Source organism: Phaethon aethereus (assembly GCF_964289735.1).
Source record: "Phaethon aethereus genome assembly, chromosome: 2".
NCBI lineage: Eukaryota > Metazoa > Chordata > Aves > Phaethontiformes > Phaethontidae > Phaethon > Phaethon aethereus.
Window position 1 is genome coordinate 153,300,566 of NC_138582.1, and position 24,806 is coordinate 153,325,371.

Here is a 24,806-nt window from a genome sequence, read left to right on the forward strand (position 1 = left end):
CCTCCTCCAATGTTGTCAGTCCTCTATTAAAAAAAGATTACCTGGGAGATATGGTTGATGGAGGACTCCATCCTCCGTAGCTGGGATGCTTGGATGTCCAGAAGTTGTAATACATTGTTGGCCAGTGCATTGATCTGATAAGCAACACTGGCGAGAGACTGAGTTGTGTAGGCTTTGGTCTCTTCTAATGCTTTCCTTTTATCTGGAGCCTGTAAAGCAAAAGAACCAGACGTTTGCTTAAGGCCAGGAAAAGGCGGGGGGGGAGGAAAGGGACAGGAACAAAAAATACAATCTATATTTAGAAGAATCTGTAGTCCAGAAGATCTGACTGTGCAGTCAAAGTACTCAATCTGCATCTACATTTAAAAAATTCTCAATAATAAGGAGCAGATAGAGAGTTTGAAAAATATTTAACCATAATAAAATTACATGCCAAGAAACAATTCATTCAGCAGAAAAACCAACGCTATCATGATTTGTTGGAGTTAAGTCTCTAAAGCCTGTCCAATCCTTCATTTCCCGAAAAGTGTCCAATTCCCCAGGTACAATGAAACAACAGCTCTTGCCATCTCTTATGAGGTCACGCATCCCAGGCCAATTAAAGACAGAAAAATATTTTCCCACAGTTGGGTGTCCCCTACTGCACATGCCACTTATAAAGCCAACCCTACAGCTATGCTGGCTACTACTCCCACAGTCCAGGAGAAGGGTAACTAGAGCCATCAGGATGGCATGCACAGCAGGCTCCCATATGCAAAAGTATTTGTGAAATTACCCCTCCACACACAAAAGCTTAAACTTTCCTTGACAGTTGAAAAAGTTCATCATTGACTGATAAGACACACATTTTGAGGTGTCAGAAAGCAGCACAGCTTCCCCCCCAACCCCGAAGGGCAAAAATATAAGGAAAGAATCACTTTCCCACTGAAGTCACACCTTGCTGAAGTCCTCAGTCTGTCCTGAGGCATTGCTCCCTTGTCAGAGGGCAGGTTACTGTCCAAGGTCAGCAACTGCTTACATGAGTTGTATCACATGACCCAAGTAAGTCCTTTCTCACTGGCAGGATGGGAGGCAGCAACACCACCTCTACCTGGAAAATACACACACACCCCTCATTCTGAAGTGCTCCCTGTATCACAGCTTGGGAGCTGGCAGTGGAAGCCATGTACTTCATTTGTTACCCAACTTGCAAATTGCAGCTATCCAGAATTCTCTTTTCTTACCTTTGTAGGAAAGGTGCACTGCATAAGGAAGGATTTGCAGTACACAATGACTCAGTGCTAGCATAGTTTCTTCCTCATTTTATTTATTTGTGGAATAGTCAGTTGATCTCAGCAACCAAAAGGAGAGGTTCATATTAATAGCCCCTTTCAACTAGATTTCTGTCTATTTTTATTGTTTATTTCTTTGAATAACACACATTCTATGCAACAGTTACAATATGAAGCACAAAATCAGGAAACAAAGAAACTCCATTTGCATTCAACTGAGCCCTGTGTTTTCCAGTTCCCATGCACTCATTCATTCTTAAATCCTGCCTCTTATTTCTTCACCTCAATATTTTAGTTTAACATCCACAACTGTTAAACCTGCCCCTGAGTTAATGTATGAAAAGATGCAACAGCTAATAAGGAATCCTTCTTGTCTCTCTTGCTTAAAGAGAGAACCAGAAGGCAAGCTATTCATATACGTTATAAAGGTGCAAGCATGACCCAAATACTGCAACACAGGCTATGCTAGGCTACCTTTTAATTAAAGATTTTTTTAAACAAGGGTGAATTCCCACCCCCAATCAGGAAATTTGTTCATATTCATGATTAACATTCCTAGCAGTGTTTTGACACTTATTAGAACACTTGGTTAATGTCATCCTTCAAACGGATTCATATACAGATGCCTTCGACAATGTGAAGCAATAAGAATAGTTTAATGCAATCTGTTGCTAAAGGTGAAACAGCCATTGCATGTACTAAGGCCACACTATGCAAAACTCCATTTTTTAGTATTTCCAAATGCAAACAAAGGTACCTTTCACATAAAGAATATTGACATTTCTAGCTGTCAGGAAACATCAGTAAGAGTAATTTTGCTTCTTTAGAAAACAAACTTTGGTGGTGAAGTATCTGTAGAAACAACTACTAAAGGCTTAATGACAAAGTATGCCAAAGCACCCTAGCTTTCCAAAGAGGCATTTTAAACTTCAAACTGTCACTAGCAGTGACTTTAAAAACACCGTCCTACTGAGCTGGAACCTAAAGAAAATAACTGATGATTTGTATTTGAACTTCTACCACGCTGGACAATGGTGAAAATGCAGGTAACCACTTCAGTGATATCTGAAATAAAAGGTTTACTGAACCTTTTATTAGTTGACAGCCAACATGATTTTAACTTTATATAAACTCATGTGTAGAGCTGTAGCCAGTTCTCAGCCAGTTTTCTTATTACCAAGTTTCAGCTAAATAATGTTAGGCTTAACACTAACAGGTCACAAAGCCACAGCACTCAATTACCAAGCGTTGTCAAGTGAGAAAACTTCAGTGTATAAAAAGTTTCTTTTCTTCTCTAATGATCTGTTGATCAAATGTCTTGCCCTCATTTGCCTAAGCACCTAACATTTTAGTTATTTGCTCAAATGACTAGTTTGACAGCAGGATTAGATGAACATCATTGTGATGTGGAACATATTTCACATCCTAGCAGAATTAGGTTAGAAACTTCTCCAGGCTTTGCAGATAAACTGCAAACTGAAATTGTCTAAATTAACAGTTTAGATTAGAACAAACATGACATAGTCTTTTGCATTTTTTAATTAGAACTGCTGGCATCTGCAAGATATAAGCAAAAGAGTGAGGGTAGAGGGAGATGCCAAGAGCTATGTGGCACCAACAACAGGGAGTCAGGATTTCCAATGTTCTTCAACTGTTACTTTCATCTCTCTCTTCAAGCAAAACCTAAAATGTTTACATGCCTTCAGATAATTTAGTGTAATACATGAGCATCAGTTAACTATCCAAATTTAAAGACAACACAATACAAAGGCTGCCAACTGACTTGTTTTCCTAATAGTTCAGAATTACTTCATGATCTCCTATTAAAAGCTTCAAAGATACTGTTTGTTTCTCCAGTAGTCCTTGATATAAATGAAAGTTTGAGTGTCCTTTAGTAGCAAAGTAAGTATTCTTCAAATCCAGATCATCACAGCTTTTGAAGTTTCCCTCAAAGTCAGCTCCCACCTGTAACCGCAGTTCACCCTTAACAGTCATGATACTATGTAAAAATTGCAGTTGGAAATTGCTTTCACATAACCAGGTTTAATACTAAAAAAGAAAACCCCTCCTATAATCCAGGAGAATACATGAAGGGACAGTTAAATTTGCATGGCATTCCACACTGCATATCATGTATTTTTGACAAATGCAAACTCGTACCATAAAGCTTCCTTAAAAAGTTTACATAATTACTGTAGTCAAGTCAAAACTGATTCTGCACCCAAGCAATTGCCACAGTAAAAAGAGAGTAGAAGCTTATTTACTGATTCTTCAGTTCAGTGACACATCAAGGTCAAATGATGAGGAACCTGCCCATCACTCGGAAGCTGATCTTCACAAGTCACATAGTCAATTTTTTCTTCCGCTCTCCAAACTGCCACCCACATAGGCACATCCCCACAACAGTGTCTGTGCTGTGTTCAAACCATCTGTCCTCCCAGATTTCTCTCAGCTAATTCCCGCCATCTTCTACTTCATACAACATACAATTACACACACAAGCTTCCTCCAAAAATCACATCAGCTCACACTGCAAAGAATCTTCAGAAGCCAAACTTTCTGTTGCAAGCACACCAGTCCATACCCGCATTACCTGTACTCCAACCTCTGTTTTCCCTCTTTTCACTTCAGTTCCATTCACTGTGCTTGAAACTCCCTGTAAAATAAATGCCCCACCAGAAGAAATGGCTCCGTTTGACAAAGGTCAGAAAGCAGCTCATCAGATCACACCAAGACTGGCTGCCCTAGCAGAAACAAATTAATTTGCCTCCTCAGTATGTAGCATGTTTTACCCCGCGTTTTTCATGTTCAGCTGTTGGAGTATGTACAGACTCAAGCACAGAAAAACCCAGCCAGGATAAACTACTACCAGAGCACTGCCCTAAAGAAGCCAAATAATCACGAAGCTAAACAGAGCTGTTAATTATTCAGTGCCCAATACCTGTTCAGATGCTTGGCATTCTGTTCAAGGGCCTGATCACCCTCAGCAACTGAGCTGCAGGAACAGCTTTACATGCAGTTTTATATGCTTTTGCTGTTATTGCTCATGCACATTTAATGAATTAACAGTGCAGTACATTTGTGTTTGCTTCACAAGTAAATACAAGATAATTGTTTAATTTTACATCCGAGTTGTCTTTTTTAAAAGACTTCCACCTTCCATGAATTGATTAAAGAGAAAATTAGGATTACTACAACCATGGATTCAGCAATCTCTATCACGTATCAGCATTCACAGAATGCAACTATGCCAAAGTCATCAATATGCCCATTTGTATTCTCTTTTGTTCATTTTGTATTTATCTATCTTTGACATTTACAGAATGCATACTTCCTGATAAGACAGATAACTACAGTTGAGGTTTCAAAGTTCTGCTTCCTTCACTAAGGTCTTGCCATTTTAGCTCAGAGATCTGGTCCCAAACTCAGGAATGTAATTTTACTTAAAAAAAAAAACAACCAAGAAAAACCCCACAGAACTAAGAAAATCCTACGAAACAACAACAAACAAAAAACACAGAGCCAAAACTTTTAGCTTAAGTTAGCTACAGTCTACAGCACCTCATTTTTCAAGTCAATCAGAAATACTTTTATGGAATGGCGAAGATGTACACCCAGGCAGTGGCTTGGAGACTCCCAGATATCAGTACTTAATCTCCCTGAAAACTAGCTGGGGACACTCCAAGCTGGAAGAAACGTATTTGTGAAAAGTGTCTTCCCCACTCAGAAAACAGGAGCACTCAAACCTCTCTAAAACAAGAGCTTGTAACATTATGTAGAACTTCTGGATGCGTCTATGAGTTTGAAGTTGCTGCTTCACTGATCTGATAAAGCTTTTAATAACTCAAAGCTGGTCTTAAGGGCTTATTTGTTACTTCTGACTGCTAATGGCAAAAGGCTTAGGCATTCCTAAACTATTCACAATGTATGTTCGGCTTAGACCACGTATTCCACATGCAAGCTGCAGTAATGTGTTCTAAAGGTTTAAATATGCAATACACACTAGATAATGTTCACCTACTGAACCAGAAGTCTAATTTACATGGAATATCAAGAACCATAAACCCAGAGATCACTGCAAATAACTGAGAAGCTATATACTGAAATAAGTGGGTAGCCCACGGATACAGATGCCCCCTTACCCATAGTTCATGAAGCATGTTAGATTGCTTTGTAAACACACTGCACCTTTTTGGCTGTTACTTATAGTTATTACAGCAGAGTATCAGTTATAAATGAGAGAAGAAAGTCAAACTGGCAAGTCACAGCAGCAAGTGCCACAAGTTTCTATATTCTGAAGAACTTCCAGGAGCCAACTACCTACCTGGAAGCCAGCCAAGGAGATCTAAACAGACTGTGGTTATTACCAGCAGGTGCTCAGCAAGGAGCATTCAGGGTTTCTCTCATCACAGATATAGCCTTAAGGGATACGTATCATTCCAGAGTGGCAGGGGAAACTAAGGCTTCAAAATTTAACAAACAAGGGTTGCTTACACTATGTATGCCACACAGGTAAGGACAGAATATGAATCAGATATGTCAATTGTCTCCTGGAACAGGCTTACTGTGCTCATGCCATACTGCAATGTCATTGAAGAAATTCTCTCTGCAACACATTAGGCTAGCATTTATTTCAAGGGGATGATGCACTGCATATTTCCCAATATCCAGAGCTATACTAGGCCTGGTATTTACCTGCCTACAAGTTACAGACTGCTCCTCACTGATCAGCACCTTAATTCACCCATTGGAAAATAAAGTAAGCCATCGGGAGAGTTAGTTCAGAAGTTTAAGCTCAACCTTTGCCCAACATACTTGCACAAGAGACATCCTCCCATAGCACCACAAATAAGACTTCAGGGGGTCACCAGTACACTTCATCTACTGTCTTTCTTCAACATAATCAGTCCCAGATTAGACACCATCAGTATTCTTGTTACTGGAATCACCTGCTTTGCCATTCATATTGCTACTATCATCAGTAAAAACAACTGTGGGAAATTTAAAAAGAAAGCATTTATGTGGGGAAAAAGGAACAGGAAGGGACTTCGTACAAGCACAGCCTGATAAAACGACAGGGCAAACCCAGCCTCCACGTGAAGGGGAACTAAAGCCAAAAATCCACACGTTCCAGAGCATGGGCAAATGTCAACTAAAATTCTGAATCAAAGACCAGTACTACAACATGTGCAGTAGAAAAACGTCCGAGTGTTTTACGGAAGTGATTTGCCATTACTTGTCATTGTGTTGTACTTTTCTACCATTCCTGAATTGGGGGGGGGGGGGGGGCGGCGGTTTGAAAGCTCAAGATTTTAATTACCCAATAGCTTGCAAGCTATTAATAGCAACATACTGCAGTCACTGAACATGTCCACCAACATACTGCAGTCACTGAACATGTCCACCTCCTGTCCAAGGCCTTCTCTCCAGGGAACTGGCAGTCAATCCTTCACTGACAGTGAAAACAAGAAATAAAATAGACTATCCAACACATCCCTCTCCATACATAGTGAGGAGTGGTGTCAAATAGAAGCATCAAAGCTCTCAACCACTTAAATAACTGGTTGTTTCAGGAGTACGAAGGAATTTAAAGATTGGGGTGGCACGGAAAGATGCCTAACCATTCAGAATGGTTCTAACCCCCAAGATCCCTCTCACTATACTAACCCCAAAATTAAAACCAGGATGATTAAATTCTTTCACGTCCATTCAGTAAATAGTAATTCTTCCCATCTACTGAGGCAGAAATCCTCAAACACACACAGCCAGGCTAGCATCTACAATTCAACTCAAGTGAACTTCCTTCCAGCATCCACAACAAAAAGGCCCATTGGTATGAAATAATACCATGTCTGTCAAGTTTCTCCAAGATAAGATGCAGTAACTCAGCTATACCAAACGCAGAGGAACTGGTAGAACTTGAAACCTCTTCTCCCCAGGTAAAGACCTTGCACAATAAAGCTGGCATTCATTCGAGGCACCAGACAATTAAGGTGATCACCACCACAGCAACAATCACACCAGAGCCCACAAGCAAGATTTCAGTCTATTCCTTTTTAGAAACACTATCTTGACAAAAATCATTGACTAGTCAGCTATTCCATCTCAAGAGTCAAGACACATACCAAATTATCATAGTTTAACAAACACATAGGACAGTGTAACAAGCACTGCCTATAATTCACAAGCTCTGTTTCAGACAGGCCCTTCCCCCAAATCCTGTACATGCTAGATGATCAGCTAGAAGCAAATCCTTCATTTCCATCAATAATATTCCCCTGACCAGTCCTGAATAGCTTTGATAGCAAATTAGCATTTCTATAGGCCGAGACCAATTTAGCAAATCTGCCTGTGCCCTTGCAGATTTTCTTTTACTTGAAAGTTGCTTTTCGTTCTGTGGATTAACTGTAAAAAGAAGAATCTCATTTTTTCTAATCATTATCTCTTTTGGGAAAGGTAGAGAGACAAAAGTTTCTTCATTAAGAGAAATTAATTCCAAAGGAGAGTTTAAGGGACATGTATATATTTATATATATACACACACATACACCCCACAATGGTAAAAGTGTATCAGTCCTGATAAAAAAATGCAAGATGGATATGTACATTGATGTTTCTAAACAAAAGTGTGTAACTTTCTCAGATACATTGATACAGGTTATCATCAGATCCCAGACCATTCTGACCTGTGTGTATACAGCAGAGAACCACATTTTTGAGATTAAGCTTCCAATAACTACCTTATCCTCATTGTAAACTAAGTCCACAAGATGTAGCATTCACAACACTGATGCAGACTTTAATAGGCCTGTAAAGGAGGGCAGAAGTAGCCTACAAAACTTTTTTTTTTAAACAGTAAATAACTTCCAAAAAAATCAACTTCGGAATTCTGCTTTAATCCAGGCTGCGAACATTATAGCAAGAAAAAAACCTATCCAATAGGAGTGCGATTTATAAAGCGATGCCGACTCTGACAGATGGAGCCTGGGAAGATATGTGCCAGCTGCTCTGTTAGCAGCATTTTCTGCCCAATGCAGCAAACAGTGCTCATGTTGGCTCTGGCCTAAACCACTCCCCCTATTAAAAAACAAAACGTATATATTAAAGTATTTTTGAAAACACAATTTTCAGTTCTGCTGCCAAATCCAATAGAGGAGATGTCACAGTAAACATATATGCTGGCACAATACATTGTTAATGTCAGTTGTTGTAGTCTGTGTATACAACCAAAATAGCATGCTACACTGAACTAAAATGACAGCAGCAGACATGCCCATGTGTCATTTTCACACAACCCTTGTACACTGAATTAGTAAGGCTTCAAGACTGCATATGCAGCAAGCTCAAGAAATTTGGTCCGAGACTTACTTTCTGTGTTTAACATGACTTAGACAACACAAGCTCCAGGACAGAAACCACACCTTCCTGCAAAGCACTACGCAGTATTAGCACATACAGTTGCTTCAAAATTATGCCTTTAACTTCCTTGCAGTGCCTATGATTTGCCTTATGACATCAAAACCACAAATTTCTTCAGAGCTGACATAAAGCAGGCTCTGACATGAGAGACATCAGCCAGAGCTCCAAATACACACTAATGCCATCCTCAGACTGTCAGGCAGGAAAGGAAACCCTTGGCATTTCTATAGCAGTCTTCGTTCTCCAACACTAAGCAAGCTACCCAAGGCTTTGAGGCATATGATTATTTCGGCACACTAGACAGCAGATAATAGGGAATTAGAGAACTTACATTCCATTTGTCTCCTTAAACACTGTCTCTCAAATACTGATCTTTTGTTTTCTGTCTGTAATGGAGCTTGAAATTGAAATGTCTTTCTGTTTATTTTCTTAAGTGCCAGCACCCACTCACAAATTTTAGCTCATCTAGAAAGGACATGCTCACTGATAAGTCAGAGACTTATTTTTCACTTTTTTTATGTCAGAAGAGGAAGGAGACATTTTAGCACTTCTTAGTTACCTTAATATCCTCCTTGTAATATAGTGGCAGCAGCACAGAACCTAACTGAAGTGAAAAATCAGAACTGGGTAGATTTTCATGCAGTGCAAGCCTTTGAATTAAGACAGCTCAGAGTAACCTGTTTCAGGGCAAAGCTCTTCAACTCATACTGTGTGAAAAAGTCCCTTTTCATAATATCGATAACAGTGGTAACCTCTATGGATTTTATTTACCTCTTCAGTTTATTCTCACACGGTTAGAAGGTTTTTTGTCTCCATTTTGACAAATCAAACTGAAGGAATAAGCCCAGAATACTACAGGAAAGATGGGGACAGACTTTTTAGCAGGGCCTCTTGCAATAGGACAAGGGGTAATGGTTTTAAACTAAAAGAAGGCAGATTTAGATCTAAGGAGGAAATTTTTCACAATGGAGGATGGTGAAACACTGGCACAGGTTGCCCAGAGAGGTGGTAGATGCCCCATTCCTGGAAACATTCCAGGTCAGGTTGGACAGGGTTCTGAGCAACCTGATCTAGTTGAAGATGTCCTTGCTCATTGCAGGGGGGTTGGACTAGATGACCTGCAAAGGTCCCTTCCAACCTAAACTATTCTATGAACAAATCTGTATCTGAAGACAAGCAACATGCTAAAATTCAATGACTTTTTATAGATGAGCTTCCAATACTACCTTTCTTTCCAGATCCTCACTCTCTAGTCCTCCCTATCCTCTAGGCAGACCTGGAATCATACCAGATAGCATTGAGCAAGCAAGGTTAAGACAACAAGACTGCGCATAAAGCATCAAATTACAGTGTCACTTCAGCATGTCCTGGTATCACAGACTGCCTGTCAACAGAGCTCTGAACGCACACAACAGGGTAACCTCAACTGCCGTTTGCAACACAAACAACATACTGAAGGTCAGCATCTGCAAAAGAGTTGGTCCAAAAGCAAGCAGGCTCTAAGCTACAGTCTGCACCACAACAGGTTTCTCCACATGGAGATGTCAGAGACATCACAGGACAACAAAGCACAGAGGGGAATGGGGAAGGAGAGCACGGAAAGTCATTAGCAGGCCTGTCCAGCTCCAGGAAGAATCTCAAGGCACTACATTTTAGTGCCAAAAGTTACACAGGCCTTCTGACATCCAGCAAATATCTCGACTGCAAGTATTCCTAATTCAGGAAGAGTTCTCATGTTTAAGAAAGCAGTTTTGACACACTGTTGCTGCCCAGATTTTACATTCAGGCAGTTCCCAAACATCACATTATTTTTAAAGAAGAAAACAATGGCCATTACAGGGTCAAATTCTCTTCTCATACTTTGTGGCACTACACTTCTGAGTATTTAGTGTCTTGAAGATCAATATACTCACTCCAGCAGGAAGCGATCCAATGGCTTGCACATCTCAACACTGGCACCATGTGCTTAGACCAGAAACCAGTGCCCCCCCGCCCCAGTTTTGTAATAGCTTGCTTTCCAGCACAAGGCATGCTCTCACATAGCACACAGGATATACAATCATCTCATGGTAATAAAGTAATGGACTGCAATACAAGGACTGATTGTTTTTACAAGAACATGTATGTAAGTGGGGAAAAAAAAAATCAACCTAGTTTCTGTTTCTATCTGATCACATAAACAGCTGCTAATATTGCTTAGACTTTTACATACTCTTGGACCTGACTGTACAATTTCTATCTGATAGTGGTTGTAAGCACACTGCCTCTAGTTTCTTTTTGAAAAATTACTTTTTATAATATTAAAATTTGAGCCTATGGTTAGCAACAGTATTCCAAAACCTTACATACCTAAGCTCATTTGAATACCGGTTATTTCAATTGCAGCAAGCAAGAACTTAGCTCCTCAAAAAAAAACCAAACCCACACATAAACATAACAGAGCAAAACAGATGGCTCAGAAGAATGGATAAGAGAAGGAAAGGGCAGAAGAATGGTGAGTCAGTAATATACTACTGTTTCTCCCCTCCCCCACCCCCCCCAACCCAGACAGCAGGTAATGAGAAGTAAATAAATATGGTAATCTCCACATCGAGCAACAGATAAAACTTAACTTACAGAAACCATCAGAAGACAGAAAGCAAGTTCTTCAATAGGAAATAAGAGTGTCAAATTTAGGAATGAGGGGGTGGTTTTGTTTTTTTAAACAAAGACCTTGGAGAGACAGTTGCTGCAGTGTTAGTTAGCACAGCAGTAGTTCAAGTGAGTAACTTTTCCTAGAAATTCAGCTGCAATGCCTCTGGTAGACACAATTACAGCAAAGTTTTCTAATCCATGTTGAAGTTCCACTGGTGTTTTTATGCTGCTTCTTCACATGATTTTAGGACTGCTTCTGCTTCACGTACAATGTAGAGGAGGGCAGCTTTAGGCAGATGTAGGAGGTGCAGAGTCATACAGATGACAGCAGTGCTTGCGCTTCCATGCAACCAGACACATGAGAATAGTCACATCCACACCACTCCCCATCTCCCCCTCCAGTAGTAAAACAACCCCTGAACTCTTCTATTTCAGCTCTTGTAGTAAGGCCACCAGGACATGTTGCTACTATCTCATCTGTAATCAGCTTGACAGACAAGTGGCCTTATTACAGCCACAGAGGAGCTGTGCAGAGAAACGAGTCCTTTCACAACAGGAACACAGTTAGCCGCAGTTACGTATCCACCCATACCCACTCTGCCGTCTACCTCCACATCTGTGCACCCCAGAGGAAGCTGAGCACCTGCCCCCATCTAGTTAAAACACGGGGGAGGCCAAGGGAGGACACATGCAAGTGTGGAGCAGCGTGTGGGACAGCGTATCTGGCACATCAAACTGCTTCAAAGCTTGGGATGGCCTCTCTATGCTGCAAGAGAGGCAGAAGAAGTAGTCCAAGCAAATTATATGCCAATTAAGTCTGCTGGCAAGGCTTAGCTACCAGAGATAAGATTCCTACTATGATGCAAGCAGCTGCAAGCCAGACCAGGACTGGAACAATTACATTTCATAAGGTCTGTTCAAAAATCTTTGATTTAAAACAGCAATAAGCGGCTGTGTCAGTAGCAAAAAAACGTTATACCCTAAAAACATACTCTCAATTTTACCAAAGAACATACAGTATTTACATGTAAATGAAATCCTGCATGAATAGGGGGATGGAAAAGGAAATACTTCATATACAAAAACAGCCTAAACTTTGAAGATATGTCCACAGCAAAACTGGAGACTGGTCTTTTTACCACCTCCCCTCCTAACCAGCTCTTACAAGGGGAACTGCTTTTCAGCTTCCCACCTTGTTGTTCTTTTAAAGGAAATTGTAAAGAAAAAAGCCAAACTTTTCTGTTCAACAGCTACAGAAATTCATTTTCCTAGTCACAAAAGGAGACTTTTCTTATCATGAATGCCACATTTTTGCACTCATTATACTTAATGATGATGCATTTTTCTTAACCTTCACAGTGGTTATTTTGCATTTAGTCATTTTCTGAGGAGGCAAGAAGCTTAAATGAGTATCTTTTGCTCATTATTTATGTTCTCTATTTGCATAACTCCTTCACAACTGCTCCATTAAACACCTCTTCCCCTCCAAGGCCAATTTTAAAAAGCCTCCTGCTTTATGAGATTGACAAGCATGACTCACAGTATTCCTCACATTCATTCCCCCGGGCTTCGTGGGATGTTATACAGCCAGTAAGTACCTGCTTCAGTTCATACTCCCCCACTCCCAGTGTTGCTGCAATAACCCCTTACAGCAATCCAGAGAAAAAAGTAAAGCTACCTCTCTAGCTGTCTGCTGTAGGTAGGAAGCAAATAGTAACAGTATTTCTTTAGAATGTCTACCACGTCACAGTTATCAAGAGAGAGTGGCTGAAGGGAGGCATACAGTGCAGGAGGGTCATACACTCTCCCCAATCCTCCTGTGCTTTTACTCCTACCAGAAACTTGGGAGTTGCTCCAGACCCTCAACTTGCTTTTCAATCATCTTTCAAACCATTCCCATTTTCTCCCAGCAAGGCAGAAAGTTATTTAACACAGATTATTCTTTATCAACTCTTAAGCCCTTTCCACACCCGAGGAACATGCTCAAATCCCTCACGCATCCCACATTCAGGACCAAAACCAGCAACTTTTCTCCTCTCAGCAGAGGAGCAGCAAGCCCACAGGTACCATATCCCTGCATGCTTGTCTTTCTACCCCCAGTAAATGAGCCCCTCTCACAATTACAACAAATACCTCTCGGTCTCTGAACGGTCAATATTCACTGCAGAGTACTGACAGGAGCTGATTTTACAGTTCTTGTTCATGGATAGTAGGTTTCCAAAGTGGGAACATGTGCTATAAAGCTTTCCATTGATTGTTATCCTTCTCCTTCAGTTTAAAGGACAGACCACTAAAGAGTAACGAAATACACATCTAGAAATGACACAGCCACTACTCAAGTGATACAGGACTTCTTGCAAAGCAAGCAGCATTGTACCAGCCCAAGCTTCAATTACATCTATGGAAACAACAATTTTCTCCAACATTCTAGATACAAAATCTGTTGCTATTTAAGACAACATGTACTTGCAATGCTCCCAGACAAGTCTCAGGACTACTGTGGCAACCAGATAATTTCAGTGCTGGGAGAACATACGGTATGCTGCAGCAGGAAACACACCCACGGTATTTGAAGTGAGCCCTTGTAGAGCCAAGCACTTCCAAACCAGACACTCATTTTATCTAACACAGCTAAAGCCTGGAGTTTGCATCACAGAAACAATAGCTCCTCCCAGAGATTTAAAAATCCTGCAAGTCAGCCAGCAAAGCAAAAGCTGAAAGATCCCCCGCTAGGTCTCCAAGGATCTTGCCAACGTAAGTGTACTGATCTATCATATCTCTGTTTGTTAGTCTGATACTCTCTGGACCTTGACTGAAGCATCATCCAAGCCACCTGCCAGGCCTCACAGTGGGAACCCTGGCAGCTATAGTCATATTTCATAAAACCCTTCAGGATCAGGTCCAGCTCTGCTATGTGGATACATACCTACTAATGTATGTTAACAGAACATCATTCCCCCTGACGTGTCCACCCTTCCCTCACTGTTAAGAGATCCAAAGCCCTCCAAGCAGAGAAGTTTTATTAAGCCCTTTCCACTCCTTGGTCTCAGAATAACAGAAGACCAGATTCCTGAACAAGAGAGATTTATTATAAAGGAAAGGCCTGGTTGCATATATCTGAGAGGCCTCCTAAGAGTTTTACTAGACAGAATCACCTCAGTTCCATTGTACACCACACCTCCCCAGCTGCCTTCTGCTTCCTCTGTATCCTGCTCATCATGGCTTCCTCAGGTGGTTACAGACCACTTGACAGCCAAGGTCTTAGTCTCAACTCTATGCCAATAAAGATAATCTAAAAAAGAAGTGTATATAAATGTCTTCAGTAGCTGCAGGTTTCAAACTATTCAAATCCATGCTAGTAGAAGCTGTCTGTCTGAAAGGCATCATGAAAAACAGCTGCATAATTTAAGCTGCAAGGCAGTAAAATATGCAGTTAAATAATAGAAAGAGATTAATTAAAAGAAATAGGCAAGGGAGAAGAGGTTTTCAAATGAGATCTGAAATGAGACTGAAAGTCAATGAGGTAGAGAGCAAGCATGTGAGTGTTTCAGGGTCAGGAGCTGTGATGAGAGCACTCTTGCATGAATGGCAGCAAAAAAGAAAGTCCACAACAGGAGAAGAGTAAGTGAGACAACAGGTCTAGAAAACAGCCTGCAGCAAGCAGATAGGAGACTTCAACAGTAAGAGAGAAATCAGCAAATTCACATTCACTCTTTCGAGAGAAATGTTGTAACTAGTAACTTTTAGCAACATAATAGCTACTAACATTATTAGGGATACCAATGTGAAAAGCCAAGCCATGGCTTGGTATTCTGCAGCTACTTAAGATGTTACTGCAGTAGTCTGATGCAACTGCCTGGACACCTTGTTCTTCTCTTGTCTATTTGTTTTATGCAGACATTTTCTTATCTTAGGCTCTGTAAAACAGAGAATTATTGCATGGGGACCACGGTTCAAGTATTAATTTGTAGCATGCCTGCTACAATGAAGTCAAGTAAGATGCTCAAATGACAATGATTGCCACAGGACAAATACTGGCTGGCAGATTTGCTGACCCCAAAGTACACCAAGAAGATCAGAGGATGAAAGTGAAGATATGCATGTGGTGAAAGATTAGCTAGAAAAAAGCAGCCAACAAAAAAACCCCACGCTTTCCTTATAAAGTATAGCTTAGAAAAACAATATTATAATGTGAAACACTGGTGTGAAAGTAACCAGAAGAGTCTACACTTCAATTCTTTTCCAAGGATATCAAAGAATTGTTATGCTTCAAGTAGTAAACAAGCAATTTTTTTTCCTGGAACTATTTATAACCTTAAGACCACCCAGTAAGAACATTACATTCAACTCTAGGGATGTCAAACCAGCATTCGTTTTAGTAAGCCTCCTCTGTCCAAGTTCTGAGAGGCCTCCCTGTTTTTTTAACAAGAGTAGGAACAGTACCATGTTTTACTCCTATTTGTCTTTGAGGTTACAATAAAATTAGTAAAGCGATGCAGAGTCTCTTCCCCATGAATTCTTTAACTGCTCGTCATTACAGTATCGGAGCCTCCTTGCACACAGAGCAATGTGCTTGCTCTTTAAATTCTGCTGTACAAGTATGCAGAGTTGATTATTTTGGGCTCTTTGGAGAGAGAGGGAGGAAGGGAGGGATGACACTGTCACAAATATATCTTCTATGTTAACATGAGAAACAATAAGGAACATAAGAAAGTTGTATCACATTGCAGAAGAGACAAACTTTCCTCTTCTTTTAGAGTATTCCACAATGGCAGAAGATACAGTACAGCACACATCATGTGCAGATGTTATGAAGAGACTTCATCGTAGGAGAGGCCCAAACCAAGAGGAGTTTTGATTTTCAAAGCCTTTTTCAGTTTGCCAAACCCAGCACTTGCTAACTAAACATATTTGATCTGAAACCTTAGGCAAGAATATTATTAAAAATAAAGCCACCTCGCACGCAGTCTATTTCAGAGTAAAACTGATTTGTTTTGTCAGCTTAGCCAGCAGGTTGGCCACCAATTTCATCTGGTGTTAATATAGATTGTTAAATTTTACAAGTTGTATCTGAAAATGCTGCACTCATCTTTGCTCCAAGCTGAAATTCTCATGCAGGGTTCCCCACCCTTCCTTTTCTTTTAATGCCATCATAGTAACAAATCTATGCTCTGCAAAGCATGCATGACTCCTGTTAGGAGCGTTAAGGGCTTGCACAAGTAATGAGTCACACTATTTGCATAGTCTCAAGCAAAGGTGGCACCTACACTCTTATTAATTAACCCAAGGCAAAAACCACATTCCCTCTAATACCAAGAGAAGGAGTTTAGAGTTCTGCTTTCATTTGCTGTACAATAAATGGATTCCTCAAAGAACCCACCTGTTAGAAGTGCTGTATCTTTTATTTCACTACTTGGCCCTAAGCAGATTAAACATTTGACTGAGCCATGCCAGCACAGTCAGAAGGGCATGCTGACAAGCTGGAGGTGAAGGAGTAACAGCACCTGCAGATACCATCTTGCTCACAGAGCTCTGTTAAGGAGCACATCATGACCTATTCTACATAGCACCCTGGTATTGGCCCCCAAGGGCTCTGTGCAAGTTTTGAGCTGCAAAAGGTTGTTTCTACAACCCATAGGAGACATCAAGGCTCTGCAGCAGCTGCCTCACCAGTAAGGTCAGGAAAAGGGAGGAACCACACTGAGGCACTGTATCCACTATTACAAATTCAGCAGTTACTTCCCTTTGCTTAGGGGCAGAGGGAAGGGAGGATCCCTGCGACCAAGCCCACCCATCTCTGTCACCAGTGCTCAGATTTGGGGGTGTAGGGGGTAGAAGTGGAAGGAATAGCATCAGAGGAATACTGCTTTGGGTAACACAAGTATTAAAGACAGCAAGAATGCTTGGGTAATTATGAACAAGCCTGGACACTGAGTAACTGAGGGCCCACAAGTCATTTCCTACCAGGTAACAACAAATAAAACACACACCATGCTCCTTTCAACTCCGAGTTACTAACCAAGGACTGAACACAGGCACAGAGAGAGCAAGGTACCTCTTATCCCTCAGGGATGTCTTGCTACACCAGGACTGACACTTTGGCCACACAGCTTCCACCCTGCTGTTCTGTGGGTAAGTAAGATTTCAGTCACCCAAACTGTCAAACACAGACTGCTTTCACTAATGAGAAAGAGCACAGTATCTTCTAGTGCCTCTGCCAAGACAGAGAGACCCACCAACATGCAGACAGTACCATGAGCATTATGTAACTCCAGAAGTTTGCAAAACCAAAAATTAGAATCTCAAGGTTCTTAGGAGAGGAGATATGTAAAACTCTTAAAAATTAATTGCTGCTAATGAGTTCAATGATGGTTTCAGGGGCATGTTTTCCCAAGGGATTCAGCCCACTGTCTCTGTGGTCACTGTCTCCGTGTTTCTGCGGATATGCACTTTTTGCTGTGTTGTAGTACAACAAAGGCAATTTGCAAAGGGGTGGGGGGAGAACCCTTGTGCGCAGTACTGGGAGTCCAAACAATCAGGTTCTGTTCACAAATCTGACAACACGTCCCTATATGACCTTCCATGAGTCAGTTATAAATTCTATGCCTCCATTTATGCTTCTGTAAAACAAGGACAGTTCAAATACTAAACAAAGATATTGGGAAGTTGCATCGGGTTTTTTGTTTCAGCATTTGGGGTTTTTTGTTGTTAAACTTAGATCAGTAGCACAGATACTAACAGGAACTTTGCCCTCAGAGGTGCAATGCTTCCTACTTGTACACAGCCTGCCTCTGTAACTCTTATCTTCATTACAATGTGATCCACTTTATGAGCCCTCCTCAAGGCTCATCTATTTTCCCTTTACCGTAAGAGCTACTTACTGCAACAAGCTCCAAGAGATCTGGAGGGAGGTAAGTATCAGACAGTTTCCCCTCTTACTCATGCCTTCTTTCTTCCTTCCAACAATTCCACAGGGCTGGGCACAGCAAGCGCAGCACAGAGAGCAAGGACCATGCTTAACATACACTGACAACACACAACCTGCAAGCTTCTTCCTTCCAATGTATGTGCAAACGTTCCTTTGTGGACGAAGCAGTAAGCACCTGTAAAAGCTTATCCCAATCCACTTTACTCCACCTGATTAAGGTAGCACAGTGCTGACACAATCATCTGCTGAAATACTAATGAAAAATGGAGCAGGAAGAGCAGTTGGCATCTTGCTGGTTTCTTAAACCAAATGTACCAAAATGAACAGAAACATTTCAAATTTGGAAAAGCTGGTCTCATATCTACCTCCTTTGGACACAAACCAGACATACAACACTCTAGGATCTGTTTCCTGTATATACAGGGTAATCGCTTGCTGATTCAGTGAAGCTGCACTATTGTCTTATCGCTGCTTTTGAGCTAAATATACAGCTGTATTTTCCAAAACACAGACAACAGACTAGCACAGAAGACCTATACAAGGCACAGAAGAGCTACAAGTCTAACCTGTCAACCTGTACCCAAATTATTATTAAAAAAACCCACACACACAATACCTTTTATACTGATGGCAAACATTTGCTTAATTATGTTTAAAAAGAGCAGTATTTAGAAGTACAAGCTAACACCTTTCCTTAAAGAATATGATTTAAGCCTACAAAGCATAGTGGATGGTACATCCATATTTTATCTCGTTGCTCTCAAGCTCTCTAATTTTGAATTATATTTTGGTGTCACAGAACATGAACTAGCTTAATTTGCCTTTTTTTGTAAAAAGTTCCAAATTTAGCAATGGGGGGAGGGGGGAAATCACTGTATTTACTCTCGATACAAACTAATTAACCTATGAACATAAAAGCACGCAAGTTCTCACAGCATGTAGAAGATCTGTTTTAGTGACAATTTAAGAAGTTTATCCTTTCAAAGCAGGTCATTTCCTGCATTAGACATTCTGAGTGAACTTCTCTGTACCAAACTAAGCTAAGCCACTTTTCATACACCAGGCAACGAAACTGAGTGTCAGATCAGTTACCAGCATTTAAGGAAAAAGAACACCATGAAAAAAAGTTATTTCCTTTCCAAATATGTACTATCTACTGTAGAGGAATTGCAGAACATCCAACCTATACAACAGAAAAGATTCCTATATGCATATTGGAATATAACATAAGGATTTGTGAAACTTCTTGCATGCAACACTTTTGCTCAACCCCACACATTTTTTCTACCAAGTGGAAAGAGACTTTAATTTTTTTGTAATAGCAGTCAAACTGAAATCTGTCCCTGCTTTTGTCTATTTTACCCAGAATAGCTTGTTAACTCACTGTCCAGTTTCCACATATCAGTTGGAAGCTACAGAAGGAAATAACATGACAACAAAAAACACATTTAGGCAATACTGCACTTACTTCCTTAAAAGGTCTTTCACTTAATTTATTTTCTAAAGATGCTAAATCTACCACTAGAGACCATCAAGATCAGAATTTACACAAGTAGCACATATTCCAAGCTATTCATTTAGAGGTTCTCACAGTCATATTAAAATTGTATTTGAGCTTTTTAAAAAAAATTACAAATGGATCTTCCCAAGTGATCTAGAAGCAAAGAGACTGATGAAAACTATATATCTGCCTATGCACATACAAGACTATAACAAACATCCAATTTAGACCATAGGGGAGTGTTGCAAGCAGTGTTTTATAGCACAAAGAGCCCTCTCTGCACTACACCAGTCAACTGAAGTTGTTCAAAAGGAAGTCATCAGTGCAGTAACACTGGAGACACCGGTTTCCTGTGTCATTCTAACACTTCATAAGCTAGTTATTTACAGTAAGTTCATTAAAAACTGAAAACAATGGAATTCAGCCAGGAAACTCCATGGAAGTTAAGATTTTCAGATGAAGAATCATCATTATAGAGGTATGCCAATTCACAAGCAAACATCTCCATCATAAGACAGCAGGGTCATATCAGTATTCTCAAAAGTGCCAGCAAAAAACACTTCAGAAAATATTAAGAAAAATATAATTTCACTATGTTTAAGAAAACTTCCTTCAGGAGACAAAAACATGCTTCCAGTTAAAGATTCAAGGTTCAAAGCCTGCTCTTAAAACTGTTCAGAGTTTAAGTCTCTGATCTAAAAGAAACTAGGAATCTAATTTTGTACCAGCCTGTCACTGAAGGTTCCACTCAGAAACATAACAGACTTCAAATTTTGTCACTGATTAAATACAGCAATACTTATAATTCCTTTTTCCTTCTAGTCAAAGCCAAAATCCCCACCAATGGCATCACAACTTCCTTCAATTACTACATTTGGTTTCCTTTCCATTTTTTCCTGTCTCTCTCTCTCTTCCCCACACCCCGCAAAGACTGCCACCATACTGTACTTTGCTTTTAGCACTGCAGGTCTTCCTCAGAAACTTATTTGCTCTGCTTCTCCCAAATTCTTTTCCCTTCCTATCAGATAAGCCTTCTAGATAACCAGAATACACCTGGTCTGGAGGGCAAACTGTGTTACTGCCTGGCATTCTGATTAATTTACAATTTGCCTTAGCAACAAACTGCTTCCCAATCTTCTAAGAACAGCGATTTTCAACTTAAGTCGCGAATGCCTTCTGCTTTCTTAAATGCTTCAGTAATAGGATGCTTACTGCCAACAAAACTGCATTCACCATGAGGGAGCCAAGTTCCACCCAGGTGAGTTCCTCCTTCCCTCCCACTCCCTTCCCCCTCTCCCCTTTTTTTTTTTTTTGAGAAATCCCTAAAGAGATTGAAGACATTCTCTTCAAAAAATCAGCACGACTAAATTTTTACCAGAATTATTCCCAGATTAAGTGAAAGACACAAAACAGGATTCATATGTTTTCAGATCCAAAAACACAGATATAGTTTGAATACAGCAATACTGGGGGTGGGAAATTACTTTCCTGCTTAAGTGAGCAAAGAATATAAAACAGGAGAACATGAAGAGTTCTGAATAAATATCTGAGTGCTATTACAATTACTGTAAATTGTTAGCACCAGCACTCAGAACAGACAAACTTGTTCCACCTCAATGCCACAACACAGAATAGGTGACAGTGCACAGTATGTTTTCCTACTAAGAAGCACATAGCCTTTCCCACAGAAAGAGAGAAAACTCTCCAAATTCAAAGCTATCCAAACTCAAAGAGACCAGATTGAATCAGTTACATGTGACGGGAAAAATTACGATGCGTAGCCACCTCTGAACTATTTTAACACTCACTTCATGGCCAGGTTCTCTGTTCTGGCCTCTCTTTTCTATAAAATGCTCAATTACATTAAATACAAATGCTTTTCTTATGTGTTGGTTAAGCCTCATCCTCTCCTTTCCTCCCTCCCCATCCCACAATACACACACTCCCAAATCTCATAACCCAGTGCCCTGTGTCATACTGCCTAATCCTGCAGTGGCCCCACCACAGGCACTGGAAGTATAATCTGTTCAGTAGTCCAACTGGAGAGCAGATGGCTTTGTATAAAGTGCTGATTAAAAAACCCACCTCCATCACACACTAAAAAAAAAATATGTAATTTTATCAATATATTTGCCATTTTTACTGAATGAATGTACAACGTGTACAAGCGAGGCATACATTTTTGAAAGTATAGTCAAGTCCTCATTAAGAATTTAGAACTCCAGCTTCCTTTTAAAAGGGGTAAACACAGCTGTACACAGATAAAACAGACCATACCAATCCCATATGTGGCTGACCTTGAGGTGAAAATGAGCTACCAAATTAAAAAAAGAAAAAAAATAAAACAAAACCCACCCCAAATGGCCAGGTGGGAACTAGCTCAAGTGTTGCGGTTTTTTTGGTTTGTTTGCTTGAAGAAAGAAAAGACATGTTTTAGAACTCTGAAGAAAATGATGTAACTAAAAATTCTCTGTAGCCTTCTGACATAGGGAAAAAGTCAGGAGCAAGAGACAGGTCAAAACTTGTGCTGCAATTACCATGCTCATATATTTGTCATATTTCCCATGAGTAAAACCAAATGAACCTCGCCTCTTAGAAGCATTTATATCAGCAGCTTTCTCTGGGTGGAGCAAACAACTCAGAAGAGTAAATAGACATTAACTCATACTACCTCACATACCACAAAAAAAGAAAATCTTTAAATTATGGCTTGTTAGAGCAGTTTTAATCCAAGTAGCTCGTTTTGAAAAAAAATTTCACTTCATATTATTAAAGCTGTTCAAATTTACTGCTCCATTACTAAAAGCAGTACGACAGTTTACCAACAACGATGCATGTCAGCAATGTAATAACCTGTGTTAAATATGTATCACAGGTAGCCTACTATTGAATTCAACAAGTTCACTTTACAAGCTGTCCAGTAAGTAAAATGGAGTTTATTTGCTTTTCCCCTTCAGTATTTTCACCAAAAAAAAAAGTTTAATTTGAGCATCCCTGGATGGTTCTGTATTCACATCTTGTATGATCAAATATACAGACTTACAGAGTTAGGTGTTGCAATTCCTGAAAAAGTAATAATAGTAAATTATGCTTAACGTAGCTTCACAAAAATAGACTTAATGCAAGGCCAAGAAGGATCGGTAATCTGGAGGCGGGGGGGTGTGGAATCTGCACCGGCTGGCAGAGACACGCTACAAGCGATGGAGCCTCTTTCACAGCACCACAAACCCGGTCTGACATTATTGTGGCAGGGTGTTTGAACCGCGGAGCCTGTGAGAGGCACAGATTGCCATTTTGAAACACCACCCGACGCTCACACACGGGCAGCTTCCTGCTCCCCCAACCCGCTCGCTGCAGCGATGCGGACCCCTCGGGAGCCGCACGCCGAGAAGGACCAAGCGGACGGCTCCCACCGCGGATCCCCCACCCCCCGGTGACTGGAAGACGTGATGTCACTCGTGTGCGGGGCCCCTTCCGCTCCCCAAGGGCCCGCCGCGCCGCTGCGGATGGCGGCCCCGCGCTGCCGGCGCAGCTCCGGCCGAGCGGGGCGGAGGGGCCGCCCGGCACCCGCGCCTCGCGCTCCACGTGAGGCGTGGGGGGCGCGCGGAGCTGCGCGGCACTGCCCGCCTCAGCAACCGTCACCAACCGCCGCCCCGGGGCCCGCCGGCTTCAAGGGAAACGGCAGATACCGTGTCTGAGCCGGCCACACGGACAGGCTCACCGGCCCTCACACCCCACTCACCCCCCATCCCTGCCCGGGAAGGTCTCCGGGATGTGACTCATAATAAATACAGAAAGGAGGAGGAAAAACAGGGGGGGCGGAGGGGGGGACGAAAAAAAAAAGACACACCCTCCGAGCCCGACTGACATAATAACCCCCTCCCTTCCCCTCCGGAGCGGGGGGAGGGAAGCGCGGTCGTTCGGCTGGAAAAGTTGAAAGGAAAGGCAAACCCAGGGGAAAGGCTGAGGGGCGGGGAGCCGCGACGGGGGCAGCCGGGCGCCGCGCTGCCCCTCAGGCGGTTCCAGCCCCACCGCCCGCACCGGAGAGCCGAGACCAGTCGAGCCTCCCCGCCCCACCACCGGCCCCGGTGCGCTGCCCCACCACCCCTCACCTGGATGTAGTTGTTTTCGCAGTAGTCGGCGACTCGAGTGAGGTTCTGGTAGCTCTCGAGCAGAGCCCGCTTGCCAGAAGGGATTTCCTCCTCTAGCAACATCTGCAACTCTGCCATTTTCCACCCCTCCGCATCGCTTCCTCTTGCATTAAAGAGACAGCGGCAGCGCCGGGCTCGCAACCCGCCTGGTATTGTGGGATTCCTCTTCGCCTCGCTTTCGTGAGCTCTCGCTTTCCCCACCCATCCTTCCCCCTCCGAGGGGAGGAAAAAAAAAAAAAAAAAAAAAAAAAAGAAAAAGAAAAAAATCCACCCCCGCTTTGCAAAGCAAGCCGGGAGCTGTAGGCAGCGCCGTGCCGCGCCGGGCGCATGCGTGGGGTGGGGAGGCGGGGCGTGGGCACTGTTCATGGCCGCCGCTTGTGGGTACTCCGGGGAGGTGGTGGTGTCCGGGAGCTGCCTGTCCCCCCTGGCCGCTGCGGAGAGCGGCGGGGGGGCTGTCGGAGCGTCCTTTGGGCGCTCAGAGATGTGAGGAGGTGCTTGTGTCCTTCCCCCTGTTCCTCTCAAAACACCCTCTAGCCTCACCCGTGCTGCCCTGAGGCAGGGCCTCTTCAGGAGAAGCCAAAAGGGTCTTGAAGGGGAACGCTGACCTGGTTAGCCATCCTCCCACATCAGGCTAGAAATTGGTACGATGACAATATAATTGGTAAAACCGTAGGAACATCGCGATTAGGGGTAAATAGCCCTTTCCCAGCGTTTATCACAAGCGGGAGAGAGAACTACTGCATTTAAGCTGTGTACGTCTTTGGCCTGTCCAGAAGTAGTAATTGATAATTAGTATTTTTCTGGGTTTCGTTTACATAAAAGGAACTTAAATAGTTGGCTGAAATAAATACATTATTCCTGCCACTCTTCTACCTCAGTTGTGAATCATCATTCAGGGCTTC

The 24,806-nt window shown here is 41.8% G+C and overlaps 1 protein-coding gene across 12 annotated transcripts in view; it reads right to left on the reverse strand.

Moving 5' to 3' along the window:
* ABI1 (abl interactor 1) overlaps positions 1–24,408 on the reverse strand; it is a gene marked incomplete at its 3' end in the record, with an annotated part of 84,878 nt that extends 60,470 nt beyond the window's left edge. For 10 of the 12 annotated variants that reach the window (XM_081996564.1, XM_081996572.1, XM_081996568.1 and 7 more), the window contains exons 1-2: positions 23,866–24,408; positions 42–209 (exon numbers count right to left, since the gene is read on the reverse strand). In XM_081996564.1, the coding sequence (XP_081852690.1) occupies positions 42–209; positions 23,866–24,270 (573 nt within the window). In that variant the 5' untranslated portion in view covers positions 24,271–24,408. The remainder of the gene's footprint in view (positions 1–41; positions 210–23,865) is intronic. The other 2 variants (XM_081996567.1, XM_081996563.1) reach the window with 2 other exon arrangements.
* Positions 24,409–24,806: the final 398 nt, after the last annotated feature.